Consider the following 20,357-nt stretch of genomic DNA (forward strand, 5'->3'; position numbering starts at 1 on the left):
ACTCTAAAATAGTTTTGTACCATATATTTAAACAGGTAGCAAAAGACAGGACTCAAAATCAGTATACATTTTAAAGTACAGTTTGCACAGAGCTGTGATACCATGCTCTGAAATACTGACAATGTAGAATTCTGTATTTTTAATATGGGATTAATTTTAGTCCAACAGTAACAAAGTACATCGGACAAAACTGCACCTAACTTCTGTGCGAATAAGATTAACTTTTATTCAGTTTTGGCATCACTTTCTTAATGGTTTCATTAAATGAAGGATTACCTCATTTATTCCACTGGTCAAAAACAGAGACCTGAGAGATGTCGTTCAGTTTCTGGGGTTATACTCCTCAGACTGTGCAGAATTCATGAAAGAAGCACTGAAAAAGGGGAATGTCCTTGTATTTCCAATACTAAAAAAGAGCAGCCTTTTTAGTCAATCAAAGCAATACTATTTGAGGTGCTAGTTAGAAGTTTACTGCAGGAAATAAAATGTCAAATATCTGTTATTCCCAGAAAATATGCAAGTTTGCAGTATTACTTCTGTTATATCTTTGTAGAAAAGAAAAGCCAAATTTTACACATTCTTAGACAAAAGTTTGCAGCAACAGAAACCATTTAGCAGTCTGAGAAAAAAAATGGTGACAATGGGAACACAAAACGTGACTTCAGTATTTACTAAATATCTAACTGAAGTGATTGCCAGGTCTAGAAAACAAGATGCAAGCTGTTCTAAATGGAATGGCATGTATGAGAATAATGTTGATGTTACGGTCAGAGAAGCATTTCTTTTTACGGTAACAGTATATTATAAACATTTCCCTTATATTAAAAAAACACTTCCATAGTTTAATGCTCACAAAGCAGAAAATCTTCCAGAGATGTAGACTGCATCCAAATGTCTTCTAACACATTCCCTCCAAATAAAAATACAAACAAACCATTGTACAGAATTGTTTGAAGAGTAAATAAAAATTCTTCAGTCTTTTCTTTTGTCAGTGTTCCACTCAACCGTTCACAAGGAAACCTGAACACTCACAAGGAGCTTCTGTCTGTAAACCTCATTGGTATGTCAGATTTCCCTCTTTCCTGACTAAACTTCTCCTTAAATTGCATTCAGATTTCTGTGGTGCCATAACAACTTCAATATGGCACGCATTTCAGTATTTTGTAAAGGTTTCATTTCCATTTCCACCTCCAGTTATTGTCGATTTACATTTTTCATCCTGGCTGCTCTGCAGGATGTACATCCTTACAATATTTATGTGAAGTCTTACAGCTGTAACATGGAATATTGTTAACTACTATATCAAAACCACATCAAGATGTAATACAGGATACCACTTCAGTATATACGATAAGCAACAGATTTCACCGTGTTTTATCAAAACATGTGTCAAAGCAATGCAATTCCTGATGGAAAAAAAAAAAAAGTGTGTTATGTAAAAAAATGGTTGTTTGGGCTTTTATGAGATACATACGAACTTTCTTTCAATTCTGTTTGTGGGAATGCATACTCCTTGGTGGTGCAATTTGATTTTTCAAGTTTAAATAAGGACAAAATCCAAAACAAATCTCAACAAGACTACTTTGCTTTGCCTGCTATAGGTCAATATCATGTAAAATGCCAAAAACCTTTTTTCCACTGGACGGAAATTGCAGATGATCCTAGATTCACTTGGAAGCCAGCACAAGCTTCCTAAACGGCCACAAACCATTCTAAGTATTCTGGGTATGTACCAAACCCTGGATTCACTGTACATTGCAAAAACCCTGTGCAGAGCATGAAAATGAAAACTAATGCGAACTTAGATTATTCTTATTTTTTATTCCATAGAAGTCATTTGTGAAAGGTAGCAGTATACTTTATAGTTCAGATACCTAAAATGAACTGTTGAGACATATTAATGTCAGAATTTATTTCTCTTCTAACTGTGGCACACTATCTTTAAGTACTTTATTCTAGAACTCAGCAAGAAGGCTGAACTTGAAACTAGCTGGAGATCAACTCTAGTTAAGTTTAGAACTTAATCCAACTAAAGCAATGTTTAAGTGGGGACCTTAGGCAAGAATAGAATCCAGCATTATCTTTCTTTACAGACCATTCTGCAAATTTTGCATACAATCTGACATAGTCACACTCACTAAATCAGAGCAGAATTTGCAAGATATTAACACAATGCAGAATTATCCAGAGCGTGGTTTGAAGAATACAAGTACATTATCTCTTCACAGTATTTTCTTTGTATAACTCATGCATTGTATCAACCAATGTGCAAACATTGAAAACAAGTATGGCAAATGCTAAATAGATTACATACAGTGTATTAGTATGTGTATGTACTTTATAGTTCTATTTGAATGTGTGCATGCAAGTACACATGTATGTACATTATAATAGCATTTATATTAATCTTCAAAAAATTGGAGCTATTCTGTTTGTGCTGACACCTGGACAGCTAAACCGTTTAGCTAAAACCAGCTAAACTTATGTGAGACACTCCTACTCTTACTTTCCCACTTTCCTGTGAAATCAACGCAGTTTGTAAACACTTACTTAATAAGGCTACTAAATCACTTCAAATGACACTTCAACAAAGTGTATGGGGAAATATGCAAATTTAAGCACTTAAATGAGCATTTTTCGAGCAGCTCTTAACAGATTCTTACCAGCTCTTGTGTATCTTCTACTAGTGGCAAAAACGTAGCTTCCAAAATAGCAACTTGATCAGTGCTGAGCTTCTGCCACAGACTAATCAGCATAATCACCAGATGGGTGGCGCTTTTCAACTTTGTGAATGCCTGGAACATGTTGGCTTGATTTTCTTCTGCTGCATCTGCTAGAGCTATTACCTGCAAAAATTACAAACGTCTGTTAAGTATAATTTCACCATCCATGAACACTCAACACAGAAATTACCTTTGGCACACTCTTGTTTTCTTTTAGAAGATCCCAAGGAATTCTGTTTTCCATAAACACAAACCACAGAGTATTAAATGAGTTATCATTTATCTAGATTTTTCTTTTGAATACCCAAGGCAATTTCAAGTCCATATGGCAACAGGATTAATCTATCTAGTACAATCATAGAAAAGATTCTGTTTAGAGCATATTCTTAAGGCATTTCTGAAATTGATCCCCATCATATCACATAACACACGGTAAAAAAGTAACTTTCAGGTTTATACCACACAAGACATTAATCCCTATATGACCAGCAAGCCTACTGTATTAATGAAAAACAATACATTGATTTTATGCAATTAAAAATGCAGTATATAATTATTTCCACGGAAACATAACTGCCAACTGTTACTTTATTAACTCTCAGGTCTCTTCATGTTTTGTACCACTTGCTTCAGCTTTTATGCCAAAATGTAAACATTATGGATCATCTATATGAAGGCAATACCACTTCAACTGCCAGACATTATAAAAGAATTTTCAAAATAAAATAAAATAGCAGATTCACTTCTTCTAAGATGGTAAGATAGTTTTGCTGAGTACTTCAAGATGGGGAAAAACAGATGAGCTATCACATGATATTCTACTTAGTTCAGAAATAACTTGTCATTGTATATAATATTGTCCACTCACAGCATTACAAAAAATAGTATCGGGAAAAATATTGCTATAAATGCCTTCTTTCTTGAAATATAATGTTTAGACATTTTCCACTGCTGGTGAAAAGTGAAAATGACAGTAGTTTCAATATGCAGTTGCTATCATTACAATATGACATTTTCCATGGCATTTGCACTGAATTACTTCAACTAAAGGAAAAGGGTTAAGCGTTTATCCTTGGGGAGCACAACTTACAAACCTGTTCTCCTGAATGCCACTACATATTCCTGTTGCCCGAATAATACTTGGCTTACAGCAGCGCTGATTATCTTCATTATCATTTAAATCAACACAAAGCACCTCCCCTCAACCACTTTCTCCTTCTGTTTATTTATCTGCAAAATGGGGTAATAGGTGCTTGACTGGAGTTGTGAAAAGCCTCACACAAATGCAGTTAAAGTGTAATTAGTATTACAACAGAATTTACAAAGTAAAACTTGTAGAGCCTGATCCATTAACATTTGGCAACAGCAGGAAAACAAAAATACTATACCATGCATCTTCAGTCGGGAAGCAAAGCCAACCAGCTGTTAGCATTTGGTGGTGGAAAACTATTTTTAATCTACAACACTGGCATTAGAGATGTGTGTGTGTTCCCTCCAAGCTCCCATGTGACTGGGAAGATAAAGAAAACAGAATTTTAGGGAACTATAAATATGAAACATTTCAAACAAAACACGTTGATAGCTTTTGGTTTAGATTTTAAAATGTAATGTTTCCAAATAAAATGGAGAACCCACAGGACAGTGATGAGTTCAAACACTACATAAATCAGAGCCAAGTAAAAAAAAGCCTAGCTAAACATGTGAGGAAGAGAGAAATTAATAGAGAAATTAATCCCAAATAGTGAAAACCAACATGACATTTCATTAGAGAAGAGTTAACAGTATCACAGACGTGTCATCTGATGTAATTGTGCCCACATTCAGTTTGCTCTGACCAAAGCCCTGATCGTCTTCAGATCTCATGTTCTATGCAAGGTGTAGTTCCATATTGCAGTTCCTTTTCAACAGAGTTATGGGTGACAAAGCTACATGATAAACATGACCCTACATAGTATGCAACATCAGTTGCATCTGACCACTGTAACCAGCAGTGAGGCTTTCATGAATTCCTAGGTGGTGTCTCACTGTGCTATATTTCAACTTACACTGTACTGTATACCTCAGAAGCATAAATCGCATCAAGAGAAGTAACTGACATGGCCTTTTACCTTAAGGATCCTTCATTTCAGAATTTGCTTTCATTCCATTTCATAACCATGAACAAAGGAGATGCTCACCTTTTCACTGGCCAGAGATGTAAAACAAATATCCCAGTACTCCCAAACAATACCCAATGTACAAAGCCTATAAGCTATTTTGAGAACAGCTTTATAAAAAACTCAAAAAAGTACAACTGTTAAAAAAACTTGGGTTTGGTACAAAATTCTATAGTTCTGAAGGCACAATAGTACAAGACATATTATACCAGTGACAAGCCTAAGTTTCTAAAGGAAAAGTTCAGTCCTGGAGTGTTGCAGGTCACTGAAACATACAGCAATAAAATCTTTACATGACTGCATATATACTGTTACACTTTCAGAGAAACCAGAGGGGAAAAAAATATTTCTAGAGCACTAATAGATGAAGAAATGACCTAATATAGCTTTCTGAGATCTGGAATATCAGGATAATACAATATGAACTACCGTATGATAACATAGGCACACAGAATCATGGCAGTTTTAAGAAGCCTATACCACAGACAGAAAAAAGGTTGTCAAACAGCAACCTTTGAGATATGCTGAGAACTGAAAGTCAAAACAACACAGAAAGCAGCTGGAAGCGACTAAAGATACTTTGACCATACGTGGTTACACGGTAACTACTTAATATGATGAGGAAAAAAGAAATCTTTCCTCACAGAGGAAAACTACTCTAAACATCTCCCAGGACATCAGCTATAAATTTTCAAAGAATTCTTCATTCAAATGCTTGCAGAATTTAAGGATTAATACATTCTAAAAACATGACATTCACATTTTAATTATTTTATTTTCACCTGAACATTATCTCTTATTGTATTTTACAATAGCTGAGGGAAATAAAGAAACTACACACTTTGCAAACCCAGATCCTAGTCTCTTCAGACTCATTCACTGTTTCTTGATAAATTCCCAAATATATCTTCAATTTTCACAATAGCTATTCAATCTGTTTAGTTAAGATACATTTTATCATCCTTCTAAACAAGTATAAAATAAAAATTTCTACTTAATAAATAAAATAAAAAGTCTCTACTTGTCTCACTTTTTCACAGGATAGGTGGAAAAATAAATATATTGCAATTTGCAGTCCCAAGCGTAGCTTAGATGCAAAGATTTTTGACCAACTGGAAACTGTCAAGTAAAAAGTACATCTATATTGCATAATATTGTTTATTTCTCCTTCAGTATAACAAATCTTTCAAACAAATAAAATTAAAAGTAAGTTTTTCAAACTTTCTTTCTAAAAGCAATAGAAGAAAGGGAAGTGGTTGATGCAGGAATGATGGAATGGGTTGAAAGTACAATAGTGAATATATATTTTTACAACCCATCAAAACTTGGTTTTCACTTACATCCTTTTTTGTTTAAAGTTTTCTACCCAAATTCTTGCTCTGTTCCAATACACCTACCTACAGTAAAGTGCAGACCCACTATGTTACTAATGAAAGCATGTTGTAAAAAGAAAGTACTATTCTCTAAATTAAGACATTTAAGATTTTTACCAAATTTCATATTCACAGTTGCAATGGTAATGCTGAAATCCAAAGTGTTTTTATAATCTTGAGAACTTCAGTCCTCAACACTATTCCCAGGATTCAACTGCAATAATTTCCAAGCATAAGGCATTTCTTATGTCTTCAGCCTTAACTGTTCAAGCAGAAAGATTCCTCTACATGATTATTTCATTGCTAAGTAGATCTGATGTCAAGCATTTGAAAACTGTAAACTAATGGTGATTCAAGTTTCAAAAACAATCAGATTTCTCCATTTCTAGTGCTTACTTAGATATTTTTTTCAGAGCATTGTTTAACATCCAGCCGTAACTTCAAAATTACTAATCCCTCATGAAAAAGGCTTGCAACATACCCACTCTTGTATATTCAGACAAGTTCCTTGAAGCAATAATGAACATCACTCCCCCAGGCTTATTCCAATAATACAAAAAAATACAAATACAATTCCAAAAATACAAAATAGCTTCTTATTAGCTGGCTAGGAAGTTGATTAAAACTTTGAAAAACTAAAGGGCAAGAAATGAGTATGAAGTTTCAAGAAGCCTTCTTTTGAGTTGGTATATATTTTCTTGGAGTCCCTAACACCACTGGGACTGAAGATTCTCACAGGTTTTATGCCATATTCTAAAATGGAGAACAGGAAATGTAACTGACAATTTGTTTTTCTTTTTTTAAAACAGCCAAGAAAAACAGAAATGTCTACCACTGGTGAAACTTTAGCCAACTAGTCTTATTCTCACCTACTTCTATCACACTGGGTTCAGCTTCTAGTAAATTTGAAGTATCTTCATTTTTAGCAGAAATCCAGTTTGAAGAGAGCAGAAGTTTGGCATTTAAGGAATACAGAATCACTTTACATTTCATCCATAGCACTTAGGAGCAAGTATTCTATACAAAATTTGTTAGAAGATGACAAAAAACATCATAAATATAATTATGCTGAAATGGACACAGGGATGACGAATTATCAAGGCTATTATGTACTCCCCAGTAAATTAATCCATAATCAAAGCCTTTATACATTTTTTCAAAAGAGCCATTCCCTACACAGTCATAAAAAGCAAAAAAAAAAAAGAGATCACAAGCTCGCAGATCTCTTCCAACAATTGTTCTTATGGAATAATTAGAGGTAGTTAATTGATCCAAACCCTTCCAACAATTTTTAAACTAAATTAGATTTTCATAAAGGAGTATTTTAATACATATAAAGCAGAAAAGAATAGAGAGCTGAGAATTCTAGGATTACTGCTTGTTCATTCCTATTGCAACAGGACATTTACTACTACCTTATCTTTTCCCACATTCACTCATTTTAGAGAGGGAAATACAACTCCAGTACTAAATCTGTAACAAGATCTAACAGAATTTTTTGTAGTTTCAACGAGTCTCCATCACATGTCCGAGTTCACACAGAACATATAAGCATTTAAAGTAAAATATTTTTTTCCTTATAAACCCCTTTGTTTCCCCTGCACACATGGCATGCAACTACATACAGAAGCTAAGACACCAGCAAAGCAAACCTTTAAAACAGGTAAAACAACTTTAGTGATATTATCCACTTAATTAATAAAATCATGAGTATTCCTTATTCTGGGAGTAAACTTTTTTTTTTTAAACTGGCAATTGTCAAAGTAGTTTACAAAGTAACAAAACATTGATTAGCAGCCTGATTCCCTGTGCAGACCACCTCACTCAACAACCATTGTGCACACAGCTTTTGACAGGTGACTAAAGCTTTATGGAATGCAGGCAAAGATATCCATGTCAGGGAGAGATCCTTATCAAACACTCCCTCGCCAGAAAGAATAACCATGTCATTCCCGCAAGGGAGCACTTCTAAACACTGTGGCATTCCCACAGTGCTGCAATGGGTACACGAGAGCGCACATTGGGATTAAGTACCCCAGGCCACAATTATCTGACCCCTGTAAGAATGCCTTGGCTAGTGCTAACCATGACTGCAGTTTTTAAAACTGTGGCATAGGCCCACCGTGACAACAACAAAGCATCAATTCAGCAGACACCAAATACTCAACTTTCAAGTGAAGCTCAAAACGACCTCAATCTGAGGAGACGGCGGACACAAAAGACATTGCAGCATGACAACCCATGCACCCAGCTACCTCCTGAAATTCTATTGCCTCACCCGATGAACATGAAATTATTGATCACCAGAAGTAATTACTACTGCAATAGGTGTTTCTGTAAACTAGAACAGCCAGATTAAGGAAATACTCTAGGTGGCAAGGGAAGTTGTGTGGCTTTGTTTTCTTCTATTCATGACAGAATTATCATTAGCAGCTCTATGGCACTTTTCTAAATTGGAATTTTCCATGAAGCAGTATCATCTACAAGCACAACACAGGTTACAGGTTAAGATGGCAGTCATCTCAAACACTCTATAGGAGCCAAATGCATGTACTGTTTGAATTCAGAAACTTCCACTGAAACTTCACATGTATCAAAGCTGTGTCTTATCTTCAGAAACCAAAGTGATAGTGGATTATTATCATGGAGAATCACACTGCATCATTTATTTTATTTTGTTTTAAGAACTAGTGACAATGATGTTAATAAAATCTTTTAGGATAAAGTAACTTTCACTTCAGCTATAGAGAAACATAGTAGAATGAATAGGGTCAGTTCAAAAGCAAAAAGAGATCTCTACCTTTTCATTTTTCCTCTTTAGAACACTCCATAAGAAAACAGGTTATTACTTTGTCTTCCAAGTGTCTCTTGCCCCAGATTTTATCTATATCACTATGACTAGACATTTTGTTGAAATAATATTTACTGGGTTCAGAACCCTGGGCACCTGAATGCATATCTAAAAGTACTTGGTTGTTAATACATTTAAATCCAAATTAAAACCCAGACAGATCAGTGTCACGTTGCCCCATTGGAAATTTCTATTTTGTCTGGACTAAGTATTTAAACGAGGTATGCCAGTGTATAATCCAAGCATGAAGATCACCTGGTTAGCTCTATTTTAAATAGGTATGATCTAATTAAAGGAAACATATTTCTCTAAATCTAAACATGCAGCTCTTCATATGCATAAATCAATTTTGAAAAATTTTCTGTTTTAGCAATATTAATCCAGTGGCAAAGAAACTGCTTGTCTGCATCACTGTTACCAGTTTACTAGTTTCATTTAAACACATCTTAGCATTTCATAATGCCTACCTTTACCTGAGCTGCCTTGTTTAAATCCATGGTAACAGAAAAGAATTCCTGTTGTCTCTGGTGTTCCATCTGCTGTAAGGGTTTCAGTTAAGATTATTTTAACTTCATAGAATGGTTTGGGTTGGAAGGGACCTTAAAGATCACCTAGTTCCAACACCCCTGCCCTGGGCAGGGACACCTTCCACTAGACCAGGTTGCTCAAAGCCCAGTCCAACCCGGTCTTGAACACTTCCAAGCAGGGGACATCTACAGCTTCTCTGCACAACCTGTTCCAGTGCCTCACCACCCTCACAGTGGAGAACTTCCTTATATCTAATGTCAACATACCCCTTTCAGTTTAAAAGGCATTACCCCCTGTCCTGTCACTACATGCCCTTGTAAAAAGTCCCTCCCTTATCTTTCCTGTAGCCCCTTTAAGTACTGGAAGGCCACTGTAAGGTCTCCCCAGAGCCTTCTCTTCTCCAGGCTGAACACCCCCAACTCTCTCAGCCTGTCCTCACAGGGGAGGTGCTCCAGCCCCCTGATCATCTTCATGGCCTCCTCTGGACTCGCTCCAACATGTCCTTCTTATATTGGGGACCCCAGAGCTGGACACAGCACTGCAGGTGGGGACTCAAGAGAGCAGAGTAGAGGGGAAGAATCCCCTGACCTCGCCCTGCTGGCCACACTTCTCTTGATGCAGCCCAGGACACAGTTGGCTTTCTGGGCTGCAAGCGCACATTGCTGTCAGTTTTCCATCCACTGCTACTCCCAAGTCATTCTCTGCAGGGCTGCTCTCAATCCACTCATTGCCCAGCCTGTATTTGTGCTTGGAATTGCCCTGACCTACATGTAGGATCTTGTACTTGTCCTTGTTGAACTCCATGAGGTTTGCACAGTCCCACCTCTCCAGCCTGTCCAGGTCCCTCTGGATGGCACATCCCTTCCCTCCGTGTGTCGACCGCACCACACAGCTTGGTGTCATCAGCAAACTTGCTGAGGTCCACTCAATCTCATTGTCCATGTGGCCGACAATGTTAAATAGCATCAATCCCAACACCAACCCCTGAGGAACGCCACTCATCACTGCTCTCCATTCAAACACTGAGTGGTTGACCACAACTCTTTGCCATTAGACCACAATCATCCAACCAATTCACGATCCACTGAGTGGTCCATCCATCAAATCCATGTCTCTCCAATTTAGAGAGAAAATTTTTCATTAATGCATTTGATAAATATACTTTTCTCTATTTGCTTGTTTGTGGGTTTTTTTCAGGGGTTTAACATTTCTGGGAAGCTAGATGAATTAATATGGTCAATAGGAAAAATACACAAAAAAAATTAAAATACCTGACAGTTGATCTCCTTTTGATAGCCTATCCACAAGAAAATATTGTGGATTGTTTTGAGTGTAAGAATCTTCTTGTTATTTCGTAAAACTGTTAAATACCAAAATGAGGCCAAAAAAAAAAAAAAAAATCTTGAGGAAAGAGTACAAATATATTTCAAAATACATATACTTTCCAATATATTTAGAAGCAAGTTCTACATTATAAAATCCAAATTTAAAAGCAGAGTTATAAAATTAGTAGCTTATCTGAATGAAATAACATCTGTTACAAATTACACAAAACCTAAGAAGCCAATAAGTTACAATGAATTCTTTGCTTGCCCCTTCAAAACAAAAGTTCCATTTAAGCATAGAGATGTGCTAAATAGCACACAGTGATTTCACAGAATCTCTGCTAGTCAGCGAACACCGAGGACAGTTTCACTGTGAAGCTGTGGTTGAATTGGCAGCAATGTCTAAAAAGCCAAACATTAGCTAAATGCAGACAGAGGGGTGGAGAGATTGGTTTATGTCACCAAATATATGGTATTATGTGATGATGGCCAAAAAAATTTTACAACAAAGGAACAAATTTAAAACAGCGAAGTTTCATGCTTTGTATATTAAAATAAGCTGTGAACCTAAACAAATTATTTAAAAAATGAAGAGGAGCTTCTTCCCACAAATTTCTAATTGTATTTCAGTTCAGTGAGATCTATGGATGGCCAGGAAATAATGAGAGACCCATTACATCCTACTTTTGCAAACATTTACATACAAAATGAATGGGTAAAATCAAGGATTTGCTAATTCCAGTGAGAACATTTAATTGACTCAGTAAAAGCAGGATTTAATCCTGTTGAAGACCACTACTCTTAGTATAAGCAGTCATTTGCAGCACGTTAGATATCAGCTGATGAATGTAGCTTTAGAAATGTAGAATAAATCCACAAATCCTTGCTTCCAAGAAAGTACATAGTAAAACACATCTAAATCAGGCTCATCTCATATTTGTATTTTCTTATAATAATGAAAAACAATAAACCTTTTGACAAATACATCTTTTAAAAGTTAATAAAAAAATCCAACTAACACATAATATAGATATTTTTCCAACTGTATAGATGAATACAATGACATTCCATAAAATTCTGTTCCAACACCTTTAACAATAAAAGTTTAATATTAAACAAATCATCAAGACAGTGAAGCTCTAAACTAAAGTTCCAAGCCATTAAACTTGCCCACCCAATCCCACTTGTGATTTTGGCACTTCTGCTCTATACTGAACCACCTGAGGAAATTTCCAGACCTCCCCATTCAGGGTGAGCTAACATATAATTTTAAGTGATTAGTAAACATTGTGGTTGCTAACACAGTGTCTGGGAGTAACAGAAAGACTCAGAATGATTAAATTAAAATAATACACTCTGGAAACTAATTCTAAACATAGCAATCAAAGAAACTGGATGGCAGGCTAATTAGAAGCTCAACTACAACACTGATTTCAGGACATCTCTAATTAAAATACTTTTCTATTTTGAGATACTTTATAGAATTTCTCTATTATTAGTAAAAGCTTGAGAACATGTGCCAGTACCTTTGGAAATAAAACCACTTCTCAAGTCAAAGTGCAAAGGTCTCAAAAGATATTAATTGCTTCCTTGAATACTTTGCCTGTGAATTACAAGTTTTCCATAATTTCTTCTACTTTTTCTTCCAAAAGAGACATAACCATTTCAAAACAAAGGAACATCGTGATGAAATGCAGGTTTTATAAAACTCAGTCTAAAACACTATCTGTATAAAACTCGAAGAGAATTCAGCAAAAGACTGGAGTTCACTAGGTTTTACTGGATTTCCTAGCAAAACAAGAAAAATGGTTTCAAAACAGTCATTCAGTGAAATTAAAAATTCACTGTTCATGCAAGGTGCCACAACAGTCAATTTCAGACAAAGCAGACTCTTGCATTCCTCCACAGATGAAGTACAGCCCGGACCACAATAATGCTTGTTCCACAACAATATCCAGCAAACAGCCTTTACAAACTTGAGCTGCACCCTACTTCATATAATATTTAGCTCCTATGCCAACAGTTATTGCCATACAGGTGTGATTATTTTCAGTGATGTAGACTGCATTTTATGGAAGCCAAACAAAAATTGATAGACCAAAAATATTCTACTGCCAAGTCACACAGCAGGTGGACTTAACCTAATAACAAAGAAGCCAAGAGCTTATCATATTCCTGCCTGGGACCCTCCATCTATAGAAAAATAAAGAAACCAAAAAAGGAACCACCTGAAGTAACATTACAGTGTATTCAATGGCAACTCTTAAGGTGGTGATCAAAAGAACATATATTTTTAGGTCACCGAATTCGTTGTGCTGCGGATAATGGCCAATGATGCTCATTCTTCTGCATACCTTGAACTGCACCTTCTAACTCTCTTTTCTCAAACTGATAAATTAAGACAATTCCTACCTGAAATACTCTGCTAATTCACAAGCACAGAGCCCACAGGAACAGAATCAGGTACAGTTTTCTTTACATGCACACCTGTCCTAGTCACACAATAAACGCAGGCAGTGAATTCTGCCAGTTAAGTATAGGAGTTAGAACTTAAGCAGAAATCAAAAATAAAACCAAAATAAGCAAATGTTTTTCCCCCAAACTGATACATCTTGATAAAATGAGCTGCAAAATGAGTAATTATTTTAGTGTGTAAAAATTATTTTATCAAAGGATTATTCTGACGAAGTAAGTACGTCTCACCATAGGCTATGGATTGGTGTCCAATAAAGTAAATGCCAATATTATATATGCATGTTCCTATTTACAGGACTGGGTCTTTATTATTAATAATAACATTCTATGTTGTTCTCCTGCTACACTACTAAATGTTTCTGAAGCTATATGGCTTTCTAACATTCATTTCAAAATACATTATTTAATGATGCATTTATAATCTCTTAGCCTTTGAGAAATGCCACGAAAAAACAGTTAAAAATCGGTAGTGTAAGCAAAACTCCTTCACCCATGTCTTTGGAAATATGACTTTTTCTCTACTTTCAGAAGGGCAACTGCTAACTCCACTCATACACCACATTGTTGCTCTTTTTCTTAAAATTAATGAAAAGATAGAAGAGTTAACAGATTAAAGAATCTCCTTCCAATACATTTATTAGCACCAATTCTCTACTGAAAGAACAGCTGTGTGGCAAACTTGCTAATTTTTGAAATAAATACATTTTTGACCTAGCCTCACTACCTTGTATGCTGACAGAAAAGCAAGGCAGTTCAGGCCAACCTAGAGTTAAAGGCGGAACAATCTCTTACCTTCAAAAAGGCTTTGGAGACACACTCAAAAAGATTCAAAGTTCAATTCAGCTCTATTTCCTAGAAGAAAGCCATTTTTTCCATTAAGGAAAAAAGCGTTAAACAGCCTACCATTGAATGCCAAGAATTAATGCATTTATATTGCAGCTTTCCATGCAAACATCTCACTCCTTGACTTCTCCTTTATTCTAACAGACAGCTGAGTCTATAGAGGAGATGGGACAAGATGTACAAGGTCTTTATTAAGTCCTGCTGACCTAGACTAAGATTCCCTCTGGGGCTGCTAGAAGTAGGGGAGTAGAGGAAAGAGATAGCAAGTGTCAGTGTCCAAAATGTGATAATTAACCTTATAACTTTTTCTGTTTTACATCTAGAAAAAAATCTGCTCATTGTCTGAGCAGAAGTTTATGGATAGTTCTACTGCATAATATTTGGATTAACGAATAGTACCCTCAGTCATGCAGAGCAGGAAAGAGCTCGTTTTTCAACACTAATATATAACCACACGCAAACACACCCCACTAAATTAGTAACAAATGCTCTTACTGATTTTGGCTGAGATAGGTCTTCTGATAAGAAAAGATTTTCCTTTAAAAAAAAACTCAGTTTAAACACTTGTCTTGTTCCCCTGATGTGATACAGCTGAAGTTCATGCCCTGGTTCAGTCAAATCTAATAGTTTTAACTTAGTTTCAACCATTACTGGTCAAAACAAGATGTATTCAAAATGGTATTTATGTTTGCTTTATTCTATTGCATCAAAGTTAGGAAAACACATCTGGGTAGCGTACATTTTAGCCACACTGCCGACCAAAAATCCAGATAAACGTTTTGTCTAGAGGGATGACTAAATAAGTTGGCCAAATATCAGAACAAATTCACTTTGATGTTTGAAGTTGGTGGAGCTCAGAAACATGACGTAAATTATACAGTTACATCCTCTGAAAGAGTAGCAAACATCTCTTCCTTTAGCATCTGCTGGGGGAAAAAAAAAAAAAGCAGCATTCATTATGAATGATGGCAGAATTTAACATGATTAAAATTGTTGTAACCCAAGGAAAAACATTTGCCTACTTTCACTCATATTCATACCTTTTTCTGGACCATCTCCAGTGCTTGCCTCCACAAAAATGCCTTGGAGTCTACTTAGGAGCCCACAGAGAAGGATGGCATTTGACATTCCCATTGCAGGTGCACACAGCTGAACTCAGACTGAATCAACAGGTTCTATGTCAGCAATTCACTCAGACAGATGCTGAGCCACTTTTCAAAAGTAACAATGAAAATATATAAAAATAGATAAAACCTCATATCAGGTGTAGAACTAACTTACTGAGCTCCATCGATCACGTAAGAAAGCACACAGCTGGCAAGTTGTTAAATGATAGGACTGGAGAGAATTACTGAGCACCATTCCTGTGGGAAGAAGTACTAAAGAAAACCTGCTGTGCAATGAGAATATGAACCGAACATTATGTTCTCTTCTAAATGGAAAATTCCTAGGGGAAAATATAAAAGAAAAAATAATTTCCCTAAGGAAATAACTCCATTGCAAAGCTTACCGTTAAAGGAACTGGAGGAAGAAACGTCTGCTACCCTCACGGAGCAAAGAAACTAGAAGAACCAGGAAGATACGCAGCCTTGCTTTATTTTGGAGCAAATAAATGAGCATAGCTGTTTAAAACAGAGTGAGATCCACAAGAACAAATTCTAAGATGAGGTGGCTAGTTTCCCTTAATTTCCTCTATAAACTCTAGAATGACCACTGCTTTTTTTTTTTTTTAACAATAGAAGGTATCTAAGTTTCAGTGCCTTTGACTCCAGAAGACCCTTCTTTCTCTACACTAACTACAAATTAATTCTTACTTCTTTAGATGAAAACTGCTTTTGTGAATCTCTACCACAGCAAAGCAAAGCAAACCCCACTATTCAAGAGGTATGCACAGATGATCTTCAGCAGTAAATACTGCAATAAAACATGTGAGAAACAGTATCAAAGGGGAACTTCATCTCATTAGAGTCTGTCTTCATTATCAATAAATGCCTTTCCCTTAACTTTACTGAAATAAGCAACTGAATAACAGATGTCAAGCAACATGTTGCTATACACTTAGTACTCTGGTACAGATGTATTCTTGTGCTTCACCATACTGCACATCAGGACCCTATTAAAATTTCTCCCTCCTCTATACAGTTATCTTTCTTCTTCTTACTTAAAAACAGCTATAAAAGTTGGAGCACATTAAAAATTGTATTTCTTACAATATCAGCTATCCTTAATACAGCATTTGTAGGCATGAGTTAGTGATCATCCCTTAAGCACTAATGAGACAGGCTAAGAGTATAATTTTTGCAACACAAATGCTTATTAATGGCATTTTTTTCCCAGTGTCCACAATACTTCAAGATAAAAGCAAAACATAGAGAATTCCATGTTATCAGAATGATTTTTCAGACTTCCATTAACTGTGTAGTACTGAATTCAAGAGAAAATTTTGAAAAATAGTAACTTAACACTCCACTGAGCATTGAAGGATCTTGTTTTATATTTACAAATTAACAAAGCATAGTAACCAATTTCATAATTTATATATTAGTAATTTCCTACACAGACACACTGCATTAATTTTACATGAGCCAGCCTTTCACTACCACCTGAAGCTATTTGCATTTCTTCCTACAGGGAAGTCTTTCAGTTAAAGGCACGGGTTCTTTCTCGCATCACAGACAAGGGTAACTATACACACACTGATATTTCCTCAACTAGCAGTTTGACTCCCTCTGTACATACACTGTTGACAAAGCTTTAACTACCACTTTACAGCAAGTGTATGTTACAGTCAGCACATCACTTGCTTGATTAGCATCCCTCATCTCAGTAGAATGACTGAACTGCCAACATAAAGAGCCACGGTAGGTGAAGTTGTTTCAAAAATACATTAATAACCTGCATCCCAAAGTTATGCGTTTCTGAAAAATCTCACTCTTCTTCAAAAACAAGCATCCAGAAATCAGTTATCATTGCTTTATTCTGTAGTAAAAATTAAATCTGTCCCCAAGACTGTCACTTGGCACTACTCTAAGCCTGTAACAGCCACTCAAGGCAAGAGAACAGAGCAATAACTACATCACAGCACTTACCAGCCCTCCTGTTCTGGACATCAGAAACACGCCTCAAATAATTCCTTAGGATCAAATACAAAGCTATTCATGATACAGTTACATTCCATTTTCCACAAGTCCTGTTTGACTGGGACAATGCATCTCCTGTAAATGACTACAGAAGTCTACCCTTCCTCCCTTTACCCACTTCTTTTCAATATACCCTTGAAGGACAATAGCTATCTTGAGGTGTCCACGTCAAAGAATGAATTCTCAGAGTTAGGTCTTCACTGATAGCCAAAGTGTAACACCCAGAATAAACTGAAAGAAGAACAGAAGTGAACAGTTCAAGGCATGTTACATACTGATATTCACCCCTTTTTCTTCTGCATAGTAGCACAATACTGAAAACACAAAATTCCCAACACTCTCCTTTACTGTGAATAGTAACATATTTTAAATCTGCAAAAGCAGCCAAGAAAGTGGTCCACAGACAAATTAACCACAGATATTTTAGTTCCCTTAAGAACAAAATTTTAGTACATTTGGTTTTGGTTTCATGATCTATGCAGCTCAATTTAAAAGTTAAATAATTCTGGCTATATGTATATTAATGCTTTACCTAGAAACTGTTAAGAATATTTGTTTTCCCATTGAAACAAGCCATTCCAACCTAAGTCTATATACCACATACTTCTGTTTAAAATGTAAAATACAGTTTAAAAACAATCAACGTAAAGCCAAGCAAACAAGTATCATTTTGGGGGCTCAGGTGGTTAAAGCATCATGTTTAAGAAAAGATTGATGTGAGAGTTGTTTGGACCATTGGGGGCCCATCCACAGAAAACAAAATTCCACTGTTTCAACTGACATATGAACAAGGACAGCATATAAACCCCATATCACATTAAAGTTATTTTAAGTTGTTTTTAATTTTCTGTGCCACAGATAAGACATATTCCTAGTATTAAAAAAGCTACAGGTAAGCAGTGTTGTGTGACGGAGGCAAGTGATTTTAGAATACTGTAAAAATGGTTATTCCCAGTTTGAACCTGAAGTTTCATCACAGGCAACAATACACTGAATTCACATAGCAAACAAGTTTTGAAACAGAATACTGTACATTATAGACTCAACTACAATATGCATCTATATTATAACAAAAGCATTAACAAGTAAGACTTAAAAACTACAGTTTAGAATATACCTCACATGCCTCCCTCCGGTAACTGAGGGTCACAGTGCTTACATCCTAAGTTATACACAAGAATGATTATATGTTCATTAGAAAGTTACTGCTTCAGAAAGTCTCAATGGTGTGGTTAACATTAGGGTAAAATGAACCACAAGTTAGGGAAAAAAAATCATTGTATCTTGCAGTCATCTTTTCTAATATGTCCTGAGCACTGTAAAATTAATTAATTTTAAGTAAATTTCTTAAATACAGTATACAAAGGTCAAGCTTCATAGTCTCTTTTTTTTTTTCATAGATCTAAAACCATGGATTTTTGCTCCACAGTTATTCTATAGTATATCTGTAAAAAAATAAATACTGTAAATACTGCTCAATTATAAAAAATAAAATTGACTCTACATTAATAAAGCCAGAAATTTTCCTTAAGTCACTGACTTCAGCATAATTGAGATTTTACATGAGGAACAACCAAATACAAAATGTAAACAAGCTCATAAAATACATTTCCTCTAATATATAATCCTAAATCTTAATATATAATTAGACATAGTAATATATAAATATACTAAATATATGTAATTCTTAATATATAATTCTGTTCTTAAATAGAAGTTTTCTCTGTGTGGATGAAACATTCAGCTGCTATCACTCATAACAATATTCACAGAAACAGAAAAACAAACTGTCCTGAACTTTAGCAAATAGTTACCCTGATGTAATAATTCACTTGATAAAAAGTAGCTCCATATTAAATGAAAAAAATCTTTCCCCAAAGTTAATATTTAGCATTTTCAACATTGGAAGATCACTACCATTATCAGGAGTTATTATCAGAGTACTGATGGACAAAATCCCTTTCAAAATGGCAAGGGGGTACTTCTGTCAGTAATTATCCCTGCTAATTGGAAACTGCCCTCTTTCATTTAGTCTTTTCTACTGAGTGCTCCGCTTATCTGTTTTTCTCCATGTGATATCAGCCAGTGCCTCTCTCAGTTCACCTGCTGCTTCATTTAACAGTCTTACCTCTCCATAACAACTTCTTTTCAAATATCTTCCAATTTTCAACATAATTCAACAGGGTATTTCTCAATTTATTTCAATTTTAGAAATCTATGAAAATATCGCAAAGGTTTTTTTTTTTTTTGTCACTTGATATAACTTCTAATGGTAGCTGAGTTAGGAGCACACCTTATAAATGACAGGTCATCAAGATACTCTTTTTCAGCTTTGATGACGATGTTTCACAGATGATATATGAACAGATTTTACGAAAAGGTATTGCCTGAATCTCTAATCCAGCTACAGCTCTTTGAAAAGCAGGGTAGTTTTATCCCCACCTTCTCTATCTTCAGGTATCCCCAATATTCCCTAACCTTCTGTGGTGATTTTACAATATAATATCCATAACTAACAGCAGAAATGGGAGACAAACTGTGCAGAATTAACAACAATGGTAGTTACAAAACATAATCCTGAACATACAGCTCTTTCCTTAACCACTGCATAATAAAATCCAATAGCATATGATCAATAAGGAGTTTTGTGGAAACTGACCATAAATTATTTTTGAATAATTTAAACTAAACATATAATTAAAGGAATATAAATAAAAATCTCATATCTTTCAATAAATCTGTATCAACTATTATTGATTATATTATACTCCTACATAATTTTCTAATGCAATTCAACTTCAGCCATTCTATGATTTTACCCAAGATTAACATCAGGCCAACATCCTTACATTTACCTCCGTCTTCCTTTAATTCATTTGAACATCAGCTTTATCCAGTTCTCTGGAACTGCCCTCCTTTATCAATTCTTATTAACCTTACTTG

At 35.4% G+C, this 20,357-nt stretch overlaps 1 protein-coding gene across 4 annotated transcripts in view; it reads right to left on the reverse strand.

Moving 5' to 3' along the window:
* BBS9 (Bardet-Biedl syndrome 9) overlaps window positions 1-20,357 on the reverse strand; it is a 313,837-nt gene that overhangs the window by 167,015 nt on the left and 126,465 nt on the right. For all 4 annotated transcript variants that reach the window (XM_074900814.1, XM_074900816.1, XM_074900813.1 and 1 more), the window contains exon 20: window positions 2,664-2,846. In XM_074900814.1, the coding sequence (XP_074756915.1) occupies window positions 2,664-2,846 (183 nt within the window). The remainder of the gene's footprint in view (window positions 1-2,663; window positions 2,847-20,357) is intronic.

The sequence above is a fragment of the Athene noctua genome, chromosome 2 (assembly GCF_965140245.1).
Source record: "Athene noctua chromosome 2, bAthNoc1.hap1.1, whole genome shotgun sequence".
In the NCBI taxonomy this organism is placed as follows: Eukaryota; Metazoa; Chordata; class Aves; order Strigiformes; family Strigidae; genus Athene; species Athene noctua.